Source organism: Neodiprion fabricii, chromosome 1 (assembly GCF_021155785.1).
Source record: "Neodiprion fabricii isolate iyNeoFabr1 chromosome 1, iyNeoFabr1.1, whole genome shotgun sequence".
NCBI classification, from domain to species: Eukaryota; Metazoa; Arthropoda; class Insecta; order Hymenoptera; family Diprionidae; genus Neodiprion; species Neodiprion fabricii.
Window position 1 is genome coordinate 32,669,685 of NC_060239.1, and position 18,859 is coordinate 32,688,543.

Below are 18,859 nucleotides of genomic sequence, written 5' to 3' on the forward strand. Positions count from 1 at the left end.
AAGGGCAGACCGATCGCTTTCACCCTTTTTCGACCCTGAACCTCGAAGCTGCTTCGGGCGATCAGAGGATGACGTGAGTCATGTTCGACGAGGACGACGTTCTCCAGTTGCTGCGATCAGTCCAACGCATTAAGCTTTTAAATTGATTGCTGCTTTCTATGATGAAAATAAATTCCAGGTGTGCGATACCAGGTGCGCAGTCAATTCGATCGAAAGTCCTAAAATCAACTCGGTATCGGTCTCCCGAGGCCTCTCTAAGAAGCCTCCTAACGACTTTGACGTTCAACCGACACCCTATCAATTCACGTGCCCCGGTTTTCTTACTTATAATTGACGATTCGTAAAAGATTTTTGACTTTCGCTCGAAATGCGATCGTCGAAAAAATGCTGGACTCATCGTGCAAGACGTGGGTAATTTCGGCGTCGAGAAGACCGGATCCTGCGGGAACCAGTTTTTGGCCGAGGACGAAACCGTACCAGGAGTGCAATTCGCAATCAAGACCCGTTCCGGAAGATCGCGATCGAAGACGTATCGTCCGAGGAGTACGGAAAACGGTACCCGGGTACAAACGAGTAAGTGGCAACGCGTGGCCGACTTCCCGCTAGGGCGGCGAACGCTGAGCGTTTTCTCGGTCACGGTTGCAGCCTCGGTAACCCGTGTGCGGAGTTTCAGATACCGGCAGTGATTAGCAATTGCGACGATGCTGCTTGCCTGATATCGTCTCTCCGGAAAGATCGAAGCTGCGAACGGCGACGGGAGAGAATACGAAATTTTATTCGCCGATTTTGAGTCCTCTGCAATGGACGTAAAGTGGTTTTTTCATGCGCGCGCCATCATTGCCTCGAGAGAAGGCTCTCGAGCGACGAGGTGAACGCGAGTCTCTTTTGACCCACAAAAACAAGCTGAGGACTCGGCTGCCGGCGCGTTTTACCCATTCCTCACGGTCACGAGAGTCTGGAAGGACCGACGGGAAGATCGTAAGATGCAGACAAGCGTCACGACTTGAGGATCTGTGAAGTGAATCCGAATTGTTAATTTCGTGTTCGACTAGAATCGTGCTGTGGAAATAAGTGTGAGGTGTGATTCATGAAGCACTCGTTATTCTTACTTCTGGATTGAGATAACAGTGTGCGATAATGAGGATACCGAGAAGAAGCGAGTGTTTCCTGGTGGTAAGACACGTCGATCATGCTTGTACCCGTACGATCCTTGAATAAGATACATAGGCTATCATCCTTCAAAGGTATTCAAAATTGCGCGACTCGTCAAACCAGTGCTTCAACACATCACGCGCAAAACTCTTCGGACACTCCACGTGGTCCGTCTTCAATGAAACGTCCAACGGCCTTTTTTCATTCTTTAAATTCGAAGGACGACCGGTTGTGGGTTGTTTCGTATGATTTTAAAATGATTATCGAATTTCATAGAATGGCATGGATTATTTCCAACGTTGTAAAGTCTACGCGACAAGTTTTACGTTAATGATATGCTAATTTCTTACAGTGAGTCTAACACCTGCCGGGTTATTAATTATTCTCTATTTTATTTTCACCTTTCGGTATTACACGCTCGCTAGAGATGATAAAAAAATATTTCTACACATACTATCCGCCGATCAATCGGACCACAGACACTGCTTTTTCTTCGGTTAGTAGGTCACCGTTGACTACATCCTAGATACTCTTCGCGAATAATACATGCCTGCCATGCTGTGTCACATGAACCGGGTACCTACTTGAATTACCGCCGTTTCCGTTTTACGACTGTTTCACACGTCTTTACCGTCTCTTACGTCAAACACACGCTGGTACCAGACACTGACACTACAAAGGTACGCACAGGAATAAAGAAGCATACGTTTCTTTTCACCGTACACCGTCCAGAGAATAGATGATATCAGGTTTTTCACCACGTCTGTACCAAGCTACGTTATAATACTTCCAAAGTCATGGATCAGTAGATTTAGGATAACAATTTTAATGCGTTGGACTACTTTGTATCATAAAACTCGTAAATTTTTTTTCCTAACGCCTAGTTAGCTCTCCTGGGTACGGTAGCCACAACGAGAGCCGAAGAAGAGGATGACCTGGACGACGTGGGATTTGAAGACGGAGGAGATTTGGCCGACGATAAGATATCGACGTCGTTGAACGTCGAGGGTGGATTTTTCGAGAAGAAGGAACTGGAGATCAGGAATGCGGTTCTCAGCGTAAGTCAATTTCCGTGGTTAGTTCAGCCAGCATGTTTAGCAAACCCTCAAGCGAAATCACATATCTCTGTCCATCTATGCTATTCAAAAACAGGAAAAAAAAAAAAAAAATTCTTAACAGGCTGTCAAAGTGCCGGAAAAACAAGCTCAGCTGAGCCAAGTGTTGCCCATAATACGGAGCATGTCACCACCGCAGAAACGAGCAATGGCTGTTTTGGTTACGACAAGAATGTCGCACAATGACACAACGCTGCCGTTCGATAAGGTCGAAGCGCTGTTTGGCGGTAACGATAAGAAGAACGTGACGAGGGATTTAATGCTGCCGATCAGCATGGACATCGCTAAAATCATCGCTGACGATATTCCCGAGGATTTGCCAGAGGTGATAACAATTTTGATAACAATCAGCTGTTACTTATAATTCGCAACACCTTCTTCGGTTGTAACAATACCTATACGCATGAATTTCTTCTACGCCAGTAGAAAGTTTCCCAATTGTATTTAGCCTCGTCATTTTGGTCTGCCGTTTTCTCTGAAACTTTTTATTTTCTTTTTTTCTTTACGTTTTCATCTAAAGATCGGCGGTCTGTTAACGCCGTTTACCATAAGTACAAAACGATATTCCGTTATCCATCGCGTTTCTCAAACGGCAAGAAGATTCCTTCGTGAGAACAACGTCTTCGTGCCACTTTCGAGCCTTTGCACTACATCCATCGGGCTGTGCGATGAACAATGACACGATGGTTTATCGCGCTTGGATAATTTTTTCATTATATACACTCCTCTCCTCACTCAGTCCTCTCATGGTATAATCCGCGAAGATTGAAAATAATCCTCAAGATGCTTTCCCCAAATGATACATTCCGGCCTCTTCAAGGCTGTCGATTAACTTCGATTTCAGTTTGATGAAAGACAAATATAAACACTCTTTCTTTTTTTCTGCTTAAAGGCGCAGGAACTGAGGTACTACGTACCTGTCGGAAAAAGACGACGTCCTCAGTATTATTCGAAGCCTCGACGCCCGTCGACGATGAACCGAAGAAATGTGCATCCAGGTGAAAATCATCGACTGTTCAAAATTAACCATTTTGAATTATTTGAATCAATGATAAGATAACTTTCGGTTTTCAGACGGACCGCGACCGACTCTTCCGAGACCAGGAAGACGACCAACGGACGTAAAAAGAAGTCCCACCGAGCAAGAATGCACTTTTTTCACGTCGACTGTTTGCCTTGAAGCTGCGGACTACCCTCAGTTAGTAATTTGTTAGTTAATTACTGCTGGAGATTGAAAGTTTTCACGTAGGTGAAGGTAAAATAATATTCTCCATTTCAGCGAAGCGATATTGAGAAGCATCAGAAGCAACAGGGAAATGATATCTGCGTTACTGGCTGACTACAAATCTCAGAGCACCACGGAATTTTACGATGACAGACTTCCGGTCGCGTTGCCGTTGGAGAATAAATTCGAAAACAGATTCGAGAGCAACGAGATCAAGAGGTGCGTTTATTGAGTAAACCCGATCTAAAATTGGCTAAGTAATTATCTATCCTTCATTGAGCAGCAACAGTTTCGTTATCAATGATTACCTGCAAGTAGATGAATTTTCGGCGGGAAAAGAAAAACTACCGTGCTGTTTTAAATACAATTAGCGTCGTTATTTCTCTTGGGCAACCGTCTCGACCGCGAGTCCAGCAGCTGTGAATCAGTTGACAGAACGTGCGAATCATTTAACATCACAGAATGAATTTCTGAATTGGATCTAAATTACGTAATTTTAAATGAAAACTTCTCTTTCTGTGCTAAACAGCAGTGCAGGACTGCAAGAGGTAGTCGATAATGCAACCTCAGTTTAACCAGATATAAAGCAGTATCACCCTGTCACGAACGGAGAAATTCTTCTTGCGAAAGATTCGATGAAAATTATTCACAAACAATCTCCGCAGTGACGCGTTGTCCGTTAAATTTTATCAGGCATAAATTACGGCGGACGTATATAATTGGAAATTGGTACTTCGACAGGTGAAAGCTTGAAATAGGATCGGGAACGCGACTTAGAAGAAACTCACTTGGCGGCGGGTATTTTCGCGGCAAGTCAGCTTTCAGGTGTCTTTAAAACTTTTCTCACCGCGGCGTGTAGACCAAAAATTTGACGACTTTCATCGAGTTTCTAAACTCCATATTTTTCCAATTGCACGCACGCAAGTTGTTCAACTTCGGGCGTAATTCATTGCCTGTAGCACGCAGATAGAAGAAATAGAAATAAGTAGAAATTAATATTGAAACACGATTGTACCGAAAAATCGTTCACTCGCTAACTCTCCTCGATCCGTGTCAGTAGATCCGACAATAATTCCCCCTACGCAGAGAGCGTCGAGGAGGGATTCACCTGTCCGTCGCAGATCAGATACGCACGCCCGCAACTCGCAAGAGCAGCATCCGGTGACTGGAAATACATCATAAACACCGGTGAACACACGCAGACGCTGAGGCTGGAGAAATGCACGTGAGTTAAAATTGACGCATATTTGTGCGGTGGTCATATTATACCAACTGCAGTGATTCGATGACTCTTGTGGCTTCTGATTATCGATTCGCTCGACCCACCGATCGGCGTGTTAAACACTGTGAGATAAATTCGACGGTAAAAAGTTCACGCAATTTATTTCTTTGCGACGTTATCGTTACTCAATCCCTCATAACAACGTACCCGGGTCGTATTGTAATAACGTAAAAAACTAAACACGATCGTTCAACGAAGGAAAACCCATTAGGTACTTGCACAAGAAAAGAAATGAGGAATGAGGAATGGGAATAAGAAACGGAATTGCCTGCCCCCCGACAGGGATGACGGCTTCGGATAAAGTCTGAGAGTAAATACGACTCGTGATTGGATCGACGTTTCATTCCTATTGATCGGTCTTTTTACTACCCGACAAGCTCTGCAAAAAGTTAACCTGCCTGCGTCAGATCGCAGCACACGCGTTGCAAAGCGTGGATAATTGTTTCACGAATATAAATTGTAACGTTGGTACGTGCGTACTTTGTACAGATAAATATATAATATAGGTACCTGTAACATACTCGAACGGTCTGCAAAAGTAAAAGCGACCGATCGTATTTACGGGTTTTGTTACTCATAAATCATTTTCTAAACAGCCTTACGCGCGAGTCGATGATATTGCCTAGCGTAAGTTTATAATTACCGGGTTCCGTGTTTCGCTCTACGCGTTCAATACGTGTTCGTTTGTGTTCTCAGCGACTAGGAAAGCCGGCACGGTTCTATCTTACAGATGATGAATATTATTGTTTCTCCATTTTCCACGTTCACGCCTAATACCCATTTTGTATGATTTTAACACCGCTTGGCGACCCTGCGTTTGCGCTTGCTATTTTTAATCACACTTTTGCTTTGCGCAGGAAACCGCAAAGCAGCTGCTCCTTCGTGTCCGAGAACTACAAATCATCGTGCACGCAAGTGTTCACCTACCACCGTCTGCTTACCTGGGACACGAACCTCGGTCTGCACATGGACATCTTCAAGGTCCCGACCTGTTGCAGCTGCCACGTTCTTGGTTATTCGGACCTGTATCCTCCTCACCGAAAAAACCCCCCCTCAAAACTGAACGAAAATTTTCCCGGGGCCGATTTCGCGGCCGAGGACCAGGCCGACAAATATCGCGACTTTAGCAACCCCGGGTCCAATTTCATCTCGAAGAAAAGTCCCAGCGCCAATTTCGAATCCAGCTACGTCAGCGGTGGCTCGAACCCTTCGTACGTCGACGACGCGGCTTCCAGCGCCAACTACAACTTCTTCGAGAAGAAGCCAAACCCCAATACCACGCCGCCTGGTCGACCCGTCCTCACTCCCACCCTGAGGACCAGGGCGAAGAAGCCCTCCGGGGCTTCGAGGCCCTTTGACAATCTGCCCCAGCAGCACGCGCCCAATACCAGGGCCCCTGGATACACGGGCCCCGCATCGAAGCACAGGTCGAGGCCCAACAGGCCCTTCAGAAGGGAGTCTAATACCCAGCTCGACTATCCGGGCAACCAGGAAGCGGACACGACTGGAAAACGGTGATTGCTCTATTCTCCGTAACAATTAATTGGTTCTTTTTTTTTTTTGCTTGGTCGTTACGTTGCGAGGTATTGTACGGTTGTTGGTGCGATTTACGGATAGGCGGGTATTTTTATGGACGCTGGATTAATTGGTTGATACGTTTAAAAATTAATTATGAAATAGCTTGAATTTGTTTTAGCCCGTTGCCTTTATCGGTTCCACGTTATTGGCGATCATTAATGAAGAAATTTACATCTTGGTATGCTCAAAGTTTCACGGAAAGAAATTGAACGTAGACCGTAAACTGATCGTTCAAGTCGTTCGAAATATTTAATATCCCATGAAATCGGACCGAGAACTGTCGGCATTTAGAAACTCGGCTACACACGTATCTCAACGTCGTTTATATTATATTCCTATTACTCGAGATTTCGATTTTAATTCAATAGTGCAAAACTGTTATCTAAACTTGGAAGTATTATCACGATGGAAATCAAAATAAATTGATGATCAGGTGTGAATTTTAGTGCGAGAATATCACTATCGATACACAGGATACAATTTCACGGATAGATCTTACGCAGCGAGTAGTTCCTGATCTATTCGAAAACCGCAGTGATAATTGAAAAGAGAAACAAGTGGAGTAGGCAGAGAGAAAAAAATTGCCTCTATCCTTATTTTACGATCCTTCAACAATCGCTCGTTTTTTCTAGGTACAGTCAACAATTCGACCAAGCCGTAGACGCCACTACCAGGGTCCAGAGCGTGTCCTACACCGAGGAATACGAGGACCCCCCGCGCCGAGTAAATTACAACTATCATCCGATAATAGATTTCTTCAAGCCGGAAGCCTCGATGCTTCAATCTGTTCAACCGCAAATGGCCACGCAGCCAGCGCCAGTGCAAAGTTCCAACGCTTGGAAGCCGATAGTTTCAGCTTAGGAAACCGATACTGCTTTTAAACGTACCTGAAATTTTTCATAAGATATATATTTATTCGCCACTAGGTCATACGCATGTTTTCATACGATTTCAAAGCCCTCCCATCCTATGATTCTACTTTGCTCTGTCCGTTGGCAGACGAAATGACGGGGAAGAGAATTAACTGTCTAAAATCTACCCTCGTCTCTTCCGACTCTTGAACATCGGCACGTATTCATTTCTCACGTCGTTTTCCTCGATATATTTATATCCTTCCACCTCCACGCACTTCATTTTTTACTTTTATTTTTACCCTCTTTGTTATTTATGATTTATTCTTAAGTTATCTCAAATTTGTACTTTATATTAGTATATATATATATATATATATATATAGGTATATATATGTATATATACAAATAAAACAACATTGTTTTGTAGTTTTAAATCAACGTTACGATTAGAAGAGAAAAATTTCAATCCTTCAAACTCGAAGATACGTAGAAATGCGAAAGTATATTTGGCAAAAAAACCTTGTATGTGAAATGGGCCAATGAACAATGTGATAGTTTCATTTCGACCGATAAAAACAACTCTCGAGGACTAATGTCGGCAGACTCCACATAAAACTTCGACCAGATTATCCATGCTTATTTCCATTGGTAAGGTTTACTCTGTTACAATGTGTAAAATTAACACTGAAAGTTTGCCCGAGAACTTTCTCTGCAGGCAACATCACTGATAAAATCACTGTTCATGCATTTCTTGAACGAAATCAAACTTCGATCATGCTTCTAGAAAATTTCATGGCAAGCACGATTGCAATACGGTGCAATATTTCATTAAAAGTAGAGTCGATAAATTTTTGCGACACTCCGAAGGACTCGGAGATAGAAAAAAGTTGTCAAACAATCGTGACAAATTGACTGCCCATTTTGCAACGCATTATTGATTCCCGCGACTGCAATGATAATGTAATGTACAGAGATTCGCAATTCCCATGGCTGGGAAAATAACGAACACATCATTCAACAATATTTGTAGGTATGTATAATCTAGTGATGTTTTTACATGCATGTATCGGTTCTATTCAACCGCTTCATATTTTATGATTTTCTTACTTTCCGCCTCGATTTGCCAAGCGTATCGCTCGCAACCGTGCTCACAATCGCTTGTCGCCGACGGAGGGACTTTCTTCTGTCTACCGCGCAGTTATAATTCTGTATAAGATTCAAGAACCGGGTCTTGTGTTCCGTTATTTTCACTCCAAACCGCACGCACACCGCCTGATCTCTTTACAGACAAACATCAACACTGGTGGTTGCATTTTAACTTCCTCACTTTTTTCTGCTGTAAATAATTTAACACGAATTTGCTTAATATTTTTTGTCTGTCAGATAGCAAAAAAATTGATGATTCCGTTCAAAATTATACGTCTGGTGAACAAAAAAGGTGAATTGATTAACGCTGGAATAAAATGAAATACTGTGGAAAAAACTTTTCACGGGAAAGCAGTTTTCGCGTCGATATAAAGGAACGCAGTCAGCATCAATTGCAAATTAATTTCGGAAGGTTCGAATTGATCCAGAACTAGCGGAACGCAATGTCGTTCCGGCAAGTAGAGATAGCGTTAGCGTTTTTTGTCTCGCTTCTCCCTTTCGAATCCTAGGAAAATATAAATTAGACTGCATTGATCGCGCAGCGAGCAGTACATTCTGGTGGCTCATTTGTAAAGGTGGAAAGCTTAAAACGGTTTGACAGTGAAATGTGCGCATTGGTAATTCGGATTATACGCACCGTGTGGTAGAAGATTATCAACGAGTTTTAATTGCATTCTAATTTTTTTCCTATTATTGATTGTGCAGTGTGACTTAATCGTCTTGAACATCGATGCTAAGAAACTGTCCAGCCTAGGAAAGAAAGTACATTAAGTATCAGTGCCTAAAGACCGTATACTAAATCGGATCTGCGTACATTTACAAATCTAACAACTAAACAGAAAAGGATTGAACTTGGTGGTAGCATGTGACCACCTAATCTCAAAATCGTGCCCCTTGAACAAGTGAAACCCGACTAAATTCAGTGGTTGCATATCCATGAGTTCGGCAGAAATAATGTGGTGGTGAACGCATCTGTAAAAATGATTCAAAAAGTAGTTTGGTGCTTGTTTTTTCTTTCGGTTCTAAGTGTAAATCATTGCTCGCCAAGTAGCCGCGATGCCCGCAGCCTTACGACCGAGGGAAAAGCCGAGTCCGACGAACCGAGTGTCCATCCTGACCTCGAGCCTAGTGCGTCCGAATCGAGCAGCGAGGATGTCGCCCTGGAGGATTCGGAGGACGATCCTGCCGGCCCACCGGACCACGTCATCCCTTATTCGGAGCACGAAGATCCTGCGGAAGTGCCAACGCGACCGAAATACGTCGCTCCAGGTGCCTGGGCCAAGCCTGATCCGAAGAAGAATATCCCCCTGGATTTTGTGCCGACTAAATCACTGGCCCAGGTGCGAGGTACCCACACGGTGAAGGTTTTGCCGCAAAGCGCAGCCATCGAGGAGGCCGAAACCGCCGAGGAAAGGGAGAACGCTCCCAGATTACGACAAGTGGTCAGCAATAAGAAGACCAACACCATATACACCGAGGAAGGCTACGAAGACTCGGCCTACGACCATGCCGGGCATGTCAGAGACGCCGACTTTCACGAAGGGTACGCCAAAAAGCTCCACGACCAGCGACACAGCAAGGCGAGATCCGGAGCCGACGGCAAGCGCAAACCGAAGAAGGGAAATCTGAGAAGCGAGACTCCCGAGCCGAAACTTCAGGAGTTTGAGGAATTCAACGACGACTACAGCGACGAGCCTCCGCCGAAGGAAAATTCGAAACCTAAAAAATCGTCCAGGAAGAAGAAGAAAAAGAAGAAGAATAAGTTCCCCGAGGATGAGCTGAGCAGGCCTGATGTCAATCCGAAAATCGTCGCGGAGAATGAGATCGAAAGATTGGAGGACGACCTCGGGAGGGAAAACGAAGAGGCCGAAAAGGGCTCGGAGAAGGATCTGCTTCGAGGAGAGATCGAGAATAATCAGAACCTGAATTCAAACGCACAGATAAGCAAATACGGCGCTGACGAAAATAACGACTCGTCGAATTCACGACCGCAGGAGAGTGTTTACAACCTGCAGGGAGACATCACCACGGTTACCTACGAGAGTCTTAACAGTCCGCAGCCAATTATCACTGAGGCACCGACAACGGCCAATTACGGTGACGTATTTTGGAAGTACTATAGTACATCGGCGACTCCCTATAACGCAGATCCGTCGACGACGTTGACGGCCTTTAACAGCCACGGTCCGTATCTTCTGTATTCTGATAACGCGGGTGTCGTTCTGCCGATTCAGGATACCGTTCCAATCCAAAATGGCCACCAGCCGGTAAATCCAAACGCGATTCCGAAACAGGAATACGGTATCGTGAACGATCAAATCGCGAACCCCCGGAGCGGTGAAGATTATCTGAGTTTCGTTAATTTCGGTGATCCTGCAACTTGGGGATATAGTGCTATGAACGTTCCTGTAAAGTCCGTGGTACAAACGACACCATCGCACTACGATGATATTTCTTTATACAGCACACCGACTTACTCGTTGATTACGAACTCGCGGAAACCATATGATTATGGGAAATATAGCCTGCCGACGGATTCGTCTGCTTGGGAAAAAATGTATCTCGAGTCAGCAAAGAAAGCGGCTGAAAGGCACCAGAATTATGATCCCGCAAGCTCCACTGCGTCTCACAGCAGTTCGGCAACGAAACATCATGATCAGGCGATCGGTAGGGCAGATTTGACTGAAAACAATCCATTGGCATCAGCGTCTGACAACGGGAAGGGAACTTCTGTCCGGGTATACAGTCCAGACTCGAAGTATGCGAAAATGTTGAACTTTGTAACCAGCCAACAAAATAGGAAGTACAATGGGAAAAAAAGTGAGAGTGCCAACGTGGAGGATTTCACTATCATGAAGCCGCCGGCTGTAAGCACGTCTGTATATTCCGATTTCACACTGAATTTATATCCCAATGTCGCAGGCTATTCGACCATAACGCAGGAAAGCGAAGCGGCGAAAGAAGGTAATGGGAAAAAATTCAACGCTAACAAGAACAATGTAAAACACAACGGCTTAGTCCAGTTTATAGGCTTAGAATCACCGGCATTTCATAGCGGTGCCCCACCCGGTGTTGATAGAAAGAGATTATTTCCCGCCTCTAAACTCCTGCCACCTCCGCCAAATGGCAGAGATAATTACGCCGAGCAAATTGGATATTACAAGCCTGCCAATCATGCCGATCCTCTCTACGTTCCGCGTAATCGCAGATCTTCGCGACATCCGCGAAGCGTTGACGAAACAGCATTGAGTGAGGAGAAGATCGCCGATTTTGTTATTGCGCACGAGATAAGTAAGCGATTCAATTTTACTGTCGAGAATGATAAAGGGTCAACGGAGCACCGTGATATCGAAGGTGCGCGGAAGGCGACAATGAGACGGAAAAGGAATCTGGTACGTGAAAATAGCCAGACTGTAACGGAAGATTCCCTTACGCTAGCGGAAGAGCTTTTTCTGAGTGAAAGTAAAGAGCGCGACGGACTTCTGAGGAACGATAGATCGCGAAATGGGAGCGATCATGAAGATCTGCTCAACGCGTCTCATAAAATAGCTAGCGATGTTATCGACGAAGAAATCGAAGCTAGATTCGAAGACGAAGATCACGATGCGGTGAAAGAGGGTGAGGTGAGGGAGGAAGAACCAGAGTACGAAGATGAAGACGAAAATGAGGATGAAAAAGCCCGACGTGAAGAGCTGGTTGAAATCGATGATCCGGATCTAGACTACCTGGACGAAATTGAGGACGTTAACGAGATCGTGAATTATCCCACAACCACTGTTGCTAGTATCGATCATCAGAAATATCCCTTTTACAAAAATTCTAAAGTGTCGAGTTTGTCTCCCTTACAGTATATCATAAACCCCGAAGAGATTCCGAGAAAAACGTTTGGAGGAATGGAATTCTATGACTCCAGAGATAGGTACGTAGAGTGCGAGGGAGTCGATCCGAGTCTGGACGAAGTTCTCCCCGAAGAGGAGGAACCCGTACCGAATAGGGGCCCAAAAGAAAATTTACCCCGCCTGAGAGGCCTGGGAGATAAATTAGACTGCTACAAAGCGAAATATTTTGGACAAAACCCTTTCGACAGCCCTTTATTTTACGAGAAGCAGATCACTCAACCGACTCGACCAACCGAATTGGACCCCGTAAAGTTTGCGGCCAGGATCGCAGAATTGCCGGAACTAGACGAAAAGCACCCTGCACAATCGAGAAAACCGGAAACCATAACGATTAAAAGAATGGACAGTGGCCGGAGGCGAGTGAAGAACCGAAACCAAGCGAAAGCCATAAGCGTGAAATCTTCCGTTCAACCGCGGACCAGAAAACGCAACAACACTAATAACGCTAAATTGATAGAATCATTGAATAAGAAACCGCAGAGAGATCCGAGAAGAAATAGGAACCGTAGACCGGCTCAGATACTTGAGCCAACCGCGATGCAGACGGCCGAAACCAAGTCCGTAACACCGTATGAAACGGAAGTTTACGAGGATGTTATGGGGACGATAAAAAACATGGCAAGCTTGTACGAATTCCTTGGAACGCCAACCGTGCCCACCTCTATGGAGGCGACGATTGTATCACCGAACGCAGGCCACACTCCGGGTGCAACGAGTCCAAAGAAAGTGAAAACGTCGAATCGCGTTCCAATACCGAACGGGAAAAGAGAGCAGGGTTTTTACCCGATGGGTGTAACGGCAAGCCCCTCCGACGAGAGTATCGTCGGTCTACTTCCGCCTCCTCAGCTCGTCAATAAGCCGAAACTTCGACCCTATAGAACTAACAAGGTTTCGTACAATACTAGAGTCAGAACCGAGAGGCCGGTGAAGGATGATGACCAAAAGATTATCGGATACTTCAGAACCGTCACGGTCCACAAACGGAGCCTGGATAATCGCCGCGGTAGTCCAGGTGACCCAGAGATGAACGCCAGCAAACACATCGTGAAAGTAAGGGGCAAACGAAACGGAAATCCCAGTGCTGTTTTTGCGACAACAGCGAGTCCAAGGCTTAAACGAAAGCGGAAGACCAATCTTGATGCCAGTGCAGCTACAACGACGACTACCACAGAAGAGCCTGTAACTCGAAAGAACAGACCTGCTTACGTTGTCAGGACTAGATCCAGAAATTCAAAGGATGAAACAAGCACCGAAAGACACGGAGAGTTCACCACCGCCCAAAGAAACTCGGCAGTGATCGACGGTAGGAGAAAAGAACCAAGGTACACGGAAATCGTCAGAAAGAGGACTCAAACAGTCGCTTCTACCACGACCACACCAAGCTCGGAACAATTGCCGGAATCTAAGAGCACCGAAGCGCTGACAAATCCTGATATGATCGGAACTCTCTCGGAACAAGTAGCAAAGCCAGGTGAGATTCATGAGAGCGTTCATACAATGCCTAGAAAGAGGAAAACACGAGTTGGAAATGCCGAATCTTCTGACGAGATCTACGAGGCTGGCACGACAGATCTTGAACCGGAACGAATAGAAGAAAATGACGAGAGTCCGGAGAATTATGAGGAAGAAAACGCTACTGTTGAACCGGAGAAAATAGTTAGAAAGTATGATGTTCACGAAGATGTTCAGGAAGAAACGACTCCGAGTGTCATGGACTTCGCAAAACCTACGAGGACTTTCGGGCATGGGAATTTTGATAGTTTTTTTAAAACAGATGGTTCTGGATTCGGCGATGGCTTTAACGTTAAGCCAAAATCGGGACGATCAGAAAGCGAGGTGATGAATACTCGAAATGAGAAATCTAGCGAGGAACAAGTTGACGGGGAGGACGAAGACCACGATGTAGATCCAAAAAATGATTCTTACGAAGAAGAAGAGTCATCTGATGAAGAGAGTCCTAAATATTCCAGTGATACGAAACAGTATTCCGACTCTTCGGACGAAAGCGCTGATAATTCTGAAAGTGAGGAGAAAAATTCACCGCAAAAGGATTCCGAAATGACTTTTTTCAGATACAACAGTCGCCCGAGTTCACCGTTCGAGAGTTTTGAGGATGAGAAATTTTCCGATTTGGGACCTCGCATCAATAAGCCAGCATTTTACCATCCCTCTTTCGAGGATATAAAGGACGAACGATTTTTCTTCGATGACTCCGATGAAGATGAGAAAGATCAAGCTGACGAGAGTTCCGAGAACGGTAAATTCACGTTTGGAAGGTATCATGACGAAGAGGACGACGAAGAGGATGCAGCGGAGGAAGATTACTCGGCGCATAGTTCAGAAAAATATGAATATCCTTGGGAGAAACGGGAAAGATTGGCCGAAGAGAGGCGGAAAGAGCGCGATATGTTGAGGAAAATGATAGGCTACAGTTCGATCCACGACGACGATGAATTCGACGAGGAAGAAAGGAAGGCTTCTTCTTCAAAAAAAAATGAAAAATTCACGTACCCATGGGAGCGCTACGAAGTACCGAGTAAAAACTACAAAAAGAATTTGCGGAGGAACAAAGGACACGACAACGAGGAAGTGGGATCAGAAAATCGCCCAGTTGCTAAATTTAGCAGTAAATACAGTTCCAATCAGTTCAAATTACCATTTTCTAATAGTGCACCTATAACGACCGCCGAGCCTAAGAAAATAAGAGAATCGGTGTTGAAGTTTTTGAAGGAGGCTGATGAAGCATCCTCAGTCGAGCCCACGGTTGCCTTCGAAACTGATATTTCGACCACCGGTAAACCCGCACCCACAGTTAATACTCCAGTTTCCACAACCGAAAAGATGGTGTCGAGTGAACCGGTTCGCTCTGATTTGAAGAACACTAAACGGGTATCTGATTCGAAAATTATTCCCGAAAATATCACAACGGCACCGAGATTAGTCATTCGTTACAAAGCCACGCCTGTTAGGGACCGGCCTACCCTCAGACCAAGTTTAAAATCTGCCACTGAAGCACCTGCAATGTCAAAAACACAAACGACATCGACATCAACGACGACGACGACAACGACACGAAGACCATCAAGACTGAAAGGTAGAGCCAATACCGCTAGGCGGACACCTTTCTACAGGGCACAGGAACACCAAATTACTACGAGTACGGTTCTTCCAAGAGCCAGATGGACATCCACTACCACGACCACAACTGAGAAACCTGGAAAATTATTACCCAGAACACCGGGTAGATTTGTCGTACGGAAACGTGTCAACTCCAAGGATGCTCCAAACTTGTCTCAGAGTCAGGAAGTTCCGCAGAAGTCAACAGCATCAACGACTGTCTTGTCCCGCCGAAGAAAACGACCCACTGTCGATACTCGTACACCGACCAGAAGTAACACGGTCGAGAAAATCTCGCATACAACCAAAAGGCCTACATCGACCGTTGTCGAAGATCGTGATACAGAAGATCCGAAACCAACAAGTAGAACCTTTGAGCATCGCTCGCGAGTGTCAAAGGAAGAGATCATCACGAAGACGTCTTTCCCCAATCGGGATACCACCTTTGGAACCCTTACGAACAAGAATACGGACAAAGCAAATAACTTCGAAAATGACAATTTGAAGTCGAAGAAGGCTCATACGAGTGTGCCAGATCGTACAAAAAACTTGTCAGATTCAACGAACTCGGAAGATGATTCTCCAGGAAAGAATGAGAGCGTCGAAACGTTTTCAGAAACCATGGAAGAGACACCGGAACACTTTTACCGGATGAAAGTAACGCTCGACAAGGATGGAAAGAAACGGACATCCATCTCAATCATTCCCAAAGATCCGACCGTCGGGCCGTCGGCACTGGAGGACGAGCTGCACCTGAAGAGAGCCAAAATGGAAGAACTGAGGAGAAAAAAGAATCAGGGATACAAAAAATTTGATGAGGTGAAAACGCAAAATGCCGAGTCGGACGCCGATATCGATAGTTCACTAAGGGACGATGTAAGTTATCTTAGCAGTCGTGAGGTCACCCGATTGACCGAGCATGTCTACCGAAAAATATTTACCTCTACCTCATGGATTGCAGACAACAACATTCACTAAAAGTGTAATTATCATTTTTGATAGTTTCTAAATAGAAATGAGAAACATCTGAAATTTATCCTGGTTACTCTGCAATCGCTCTCACCCTGAATGTCTTGACAAATAACTAAGTCCATTTGCCATGTAAAAACATTGTCAAAACTACCGACACGTATGGTGCAATAACTGCTTTATTTTTCAGAGCTTCGTCATGGGCCAACTGCTTCTAAAAATGCCTCCGCAGTTGGGTGAAATAAAGGAAACAGACAACAGAAGGAAAGAGTATACAAACATTGAGGAAACTCCGGGCACAGTGTACGAAGACAGTTCAACTGAAAAGGAAAGGATGAAACAGAATAGAGAAGATGACAAAGACGAGGAGGATGTGAAACCTTTGACGGTGAACTATATAAGGGACCCAAGCCAGCGGCATTATTATTACATCGAGGATAAAAAATGATTGTAGTTATGTATCAGAGCTTGTGTTATTTTAAACAAATCGTTAAAGTCCGTGCCTGACACGATTTTTACAGCGTGACGGGGCCGTAAAATTTCACCATTCGCAGATGTCGGAAAAAAATACGCAATTAATTACTACAGCAGCGGTAGCAAGTATAAAGTACTATGTCGGTGTCGTTGCACCTTGAATAATTTAAATTCGAGTCATTTAAGACTTTGTCAATCGTTATGCTAATCAAACTATAATACGGCTGTTATTGCGACTACGTTATGCATTTCGTGATACCTGTTTTGCACGGTTAAGCAATTGATATACCAATTATTCAATATCTCTAAAATATTCCGCGGTCAAACAATATGGTTCTAAATCCTGCTCTTGAGGAGATAAAAAATACCGTAAAAAGTGCTATAATGATCATATACACGCAGGTATGGGTTAATAGTTCTTACCCACCGCTGACTACCGCTGATCTAATCGTCATGCAACATATACTGGGTTCGAGTTTCACCTGTTTTGTACACCATTCCACTCGTTACCGTTATACGTTTATTTATAATATTGTACATAGAGAATTCTGTTTTGTTATAATTAATAAAATACGTTACATAAATATCATTCTCATAGTCATTTTCGAATTCAGCGTAACTGTTACGTAAGCCGTCGGTTCGTTGGTCTTCTATAAACCGAATCACAGACCGGAAATACTTTTGCGATTTCATTGAAACGAGTAGGTTGCCACTGCACGTAGTGTAGAATACTGTTAATCAATTACCCGAAACGTTATGACGTTCAATGAATCGGACGAACTCAAAAGTCATGTTTCCCAGGAAGTATGAATATTTGTTCAACTATTTCGTTCATTTGTCTAATAACATGAAAAAAATCTACAAAATTCTTACAGATCCAGAGATGCAAAGCACTCGTTCAGTTTGGCTCCCTCGCACAGTCAGGAACATGGGAACATCTGGATCATTGATAATACTTTTCGTACTCTTCCCTGTTTAGTGCCGCAATTCAAGCATCCAAGTAAAAAAAAAATATTACGCCCCTGGTATCCTTCGAAATATTTACCATCAAGCAGTCGTATCTACCGATCTTCGAAGCTCCTGCGAACCTGAAAATACAGTCATAGCTCTGAGCCAACAGCGCGTGATTACTGCAATGAGATGTAATTACAGGAGGTATTAATTCTTGCAGCAATGATGCAATTAGGTGACAGTCGTGACCAGCAGAAGGACTTGAATCACTGGACGTGGTAAGGCTTTTGTATGTTGCAAAAATTTGTCCCCGTGCAATGTCCACGGTTGCCGGTTTTCGTGCACATTGTTGGCGAGAAATTTTGCGCAAATTATGCAACGCAAGCTTGAAGAATTTTTATTAAATTTCTTCAGTATTAAAATTGCATGCAAATTCCTGACTGGTACTGAGCGAGACAATGTCAACTTGTATATAATTACGATTTAAATATGCAATAATTAAACGGCAGCTTACATCGTTCTCTCTGTCAGCGCTTTGAATCGATCTCAGTTTTGCCTGACATCCCTGACCTGGTTCTTGACACTCGAGAAAATCATTAATCTAGTGCCAATATTTTTGATACGAGGTCGAAGCAAACTTTCGTCGGATATCCTGTCAAGGCGGAAGTTCCTGGTCCAGAAGACGCAGGTTACCAAAACGAGGGTCGAGTATGATATGAAACAACCGCAGGCAAATAATTTCGTGTGAAAACAGAGGTCAGAAATATCCGTGACTTCCCTTCATTGCCACTTACCTACTGACATATAAATTCTCATTAGCACATTCTAACCGCAAGTGAACAAAAGGATCGATATTGCTATTATCTTATTCAACCATCGGATAAAAATATGTCATTCTTATCATGTGCGATCAGACGCCCAAAGGTGAACCCAAGAGCCTTTCGTTCCTAAAAGAATCCAACGAACAGTGAAAACACTGGAACTTGCACCTTATTGGCCTACATAGAGTGCAATGAGTTAGAGTCGACAGGTTTCATATAAAACTGATTGGTTCTTTGAATTTCTTAAGTCAGTTAATTATCAACTAAGCCATATCG

At 44.2% G+C, this 18,859-nt stretch overlaps 2 protein-coding genes across 2 annotated transcripts; both read left to right on the plus strand.

Moving 5' to 3' along the window:
- The first annotated feature begins 205 nt into the window (after positions 1 to 205).
- Positions 206 to 7,553, plus strand: LOC124188019. The gene is made up of 9 exons (XM_046580284.1): positions 206 to 1,173; positions 2,037 to 2,210; positions 2,332 to 2,592; positions 3,160 to 3,265; positions 3,342 to 3,465; positions 3,547 to 3,711; positions 4,553 to 4,717; positions 5,632 to 6,288; positions 6,985 to 7,553. Exons 1-9 carry the CDS (start codon positions 1,138 to 1,140, stop codon positions 7,211 to 7,213), a joined length of 1,917 nt encoding a protein of 638 aa, XP_046436240.1. The 5' UTR covers positions 206 to 1,137; the 3' UTR covers positions 7,214 to 7,553.
- Positions 7,554 to 9,332: 1,779 nt separating this feature from the next.
- LOC124187896 lies at positions 9,333 to 17,400 on the plus strand. Its single transcript, XM_046580079.1, has 2 exons — positions 9,333 to 16,244; positions 16,528 to 17,400. Exons 1-2 carry the CDS (start codon positions 9,333 to 9,335, stop codon positions 16,783 to 16,785), a joined length of 7,170 nt encoding a protein of 2,389 aa, XP_046436035.1. The 3' UTR covers positions 16,786 to 17,400.
- The last annotated feature ends 1,459 nt before the right edge of the window (positions 17,401 to 18,859 follow it).

Bases quoted from the DNA above. Each gene is read 5' to 3' on its own strand.
- LOC124188019 (XM_046580284.1), top strand. From the start codon at position 1,138: ATGAGGATACCGAGAAGAAGCGAGTGTTTCCTGGTG. The intron at 1,174-2,036 runs GTAAGACACGTC...CCTAACGCCTAG, and splicing joins GAAGCGAGTGTTTCCTGGTG to TTAGCTCTCCTGGGTACGGT. The intron at 3,266-3,341 runs GTGAAAATCATC...TTCGGTTTTCAG, and splicing joins CCGAAGAAATGTGCATCCAG to ACGGACCGCGACCGACTCTT.
- LOC124187896 (XM_046580079.1), top strand. From the start codon at position 9,333: ATGATTCAAAAAGTAGTTTGGTGCTTGTTTTTTCTTTCGGTTCTAAGT. The intron at 16,245-16,527 runs GTAAGTTATCTT...TTTATTTTTCAG, and splicing joins ATAGTTCACTAAGGGACGAT to AGCTTCGTCATGGGCCAACT.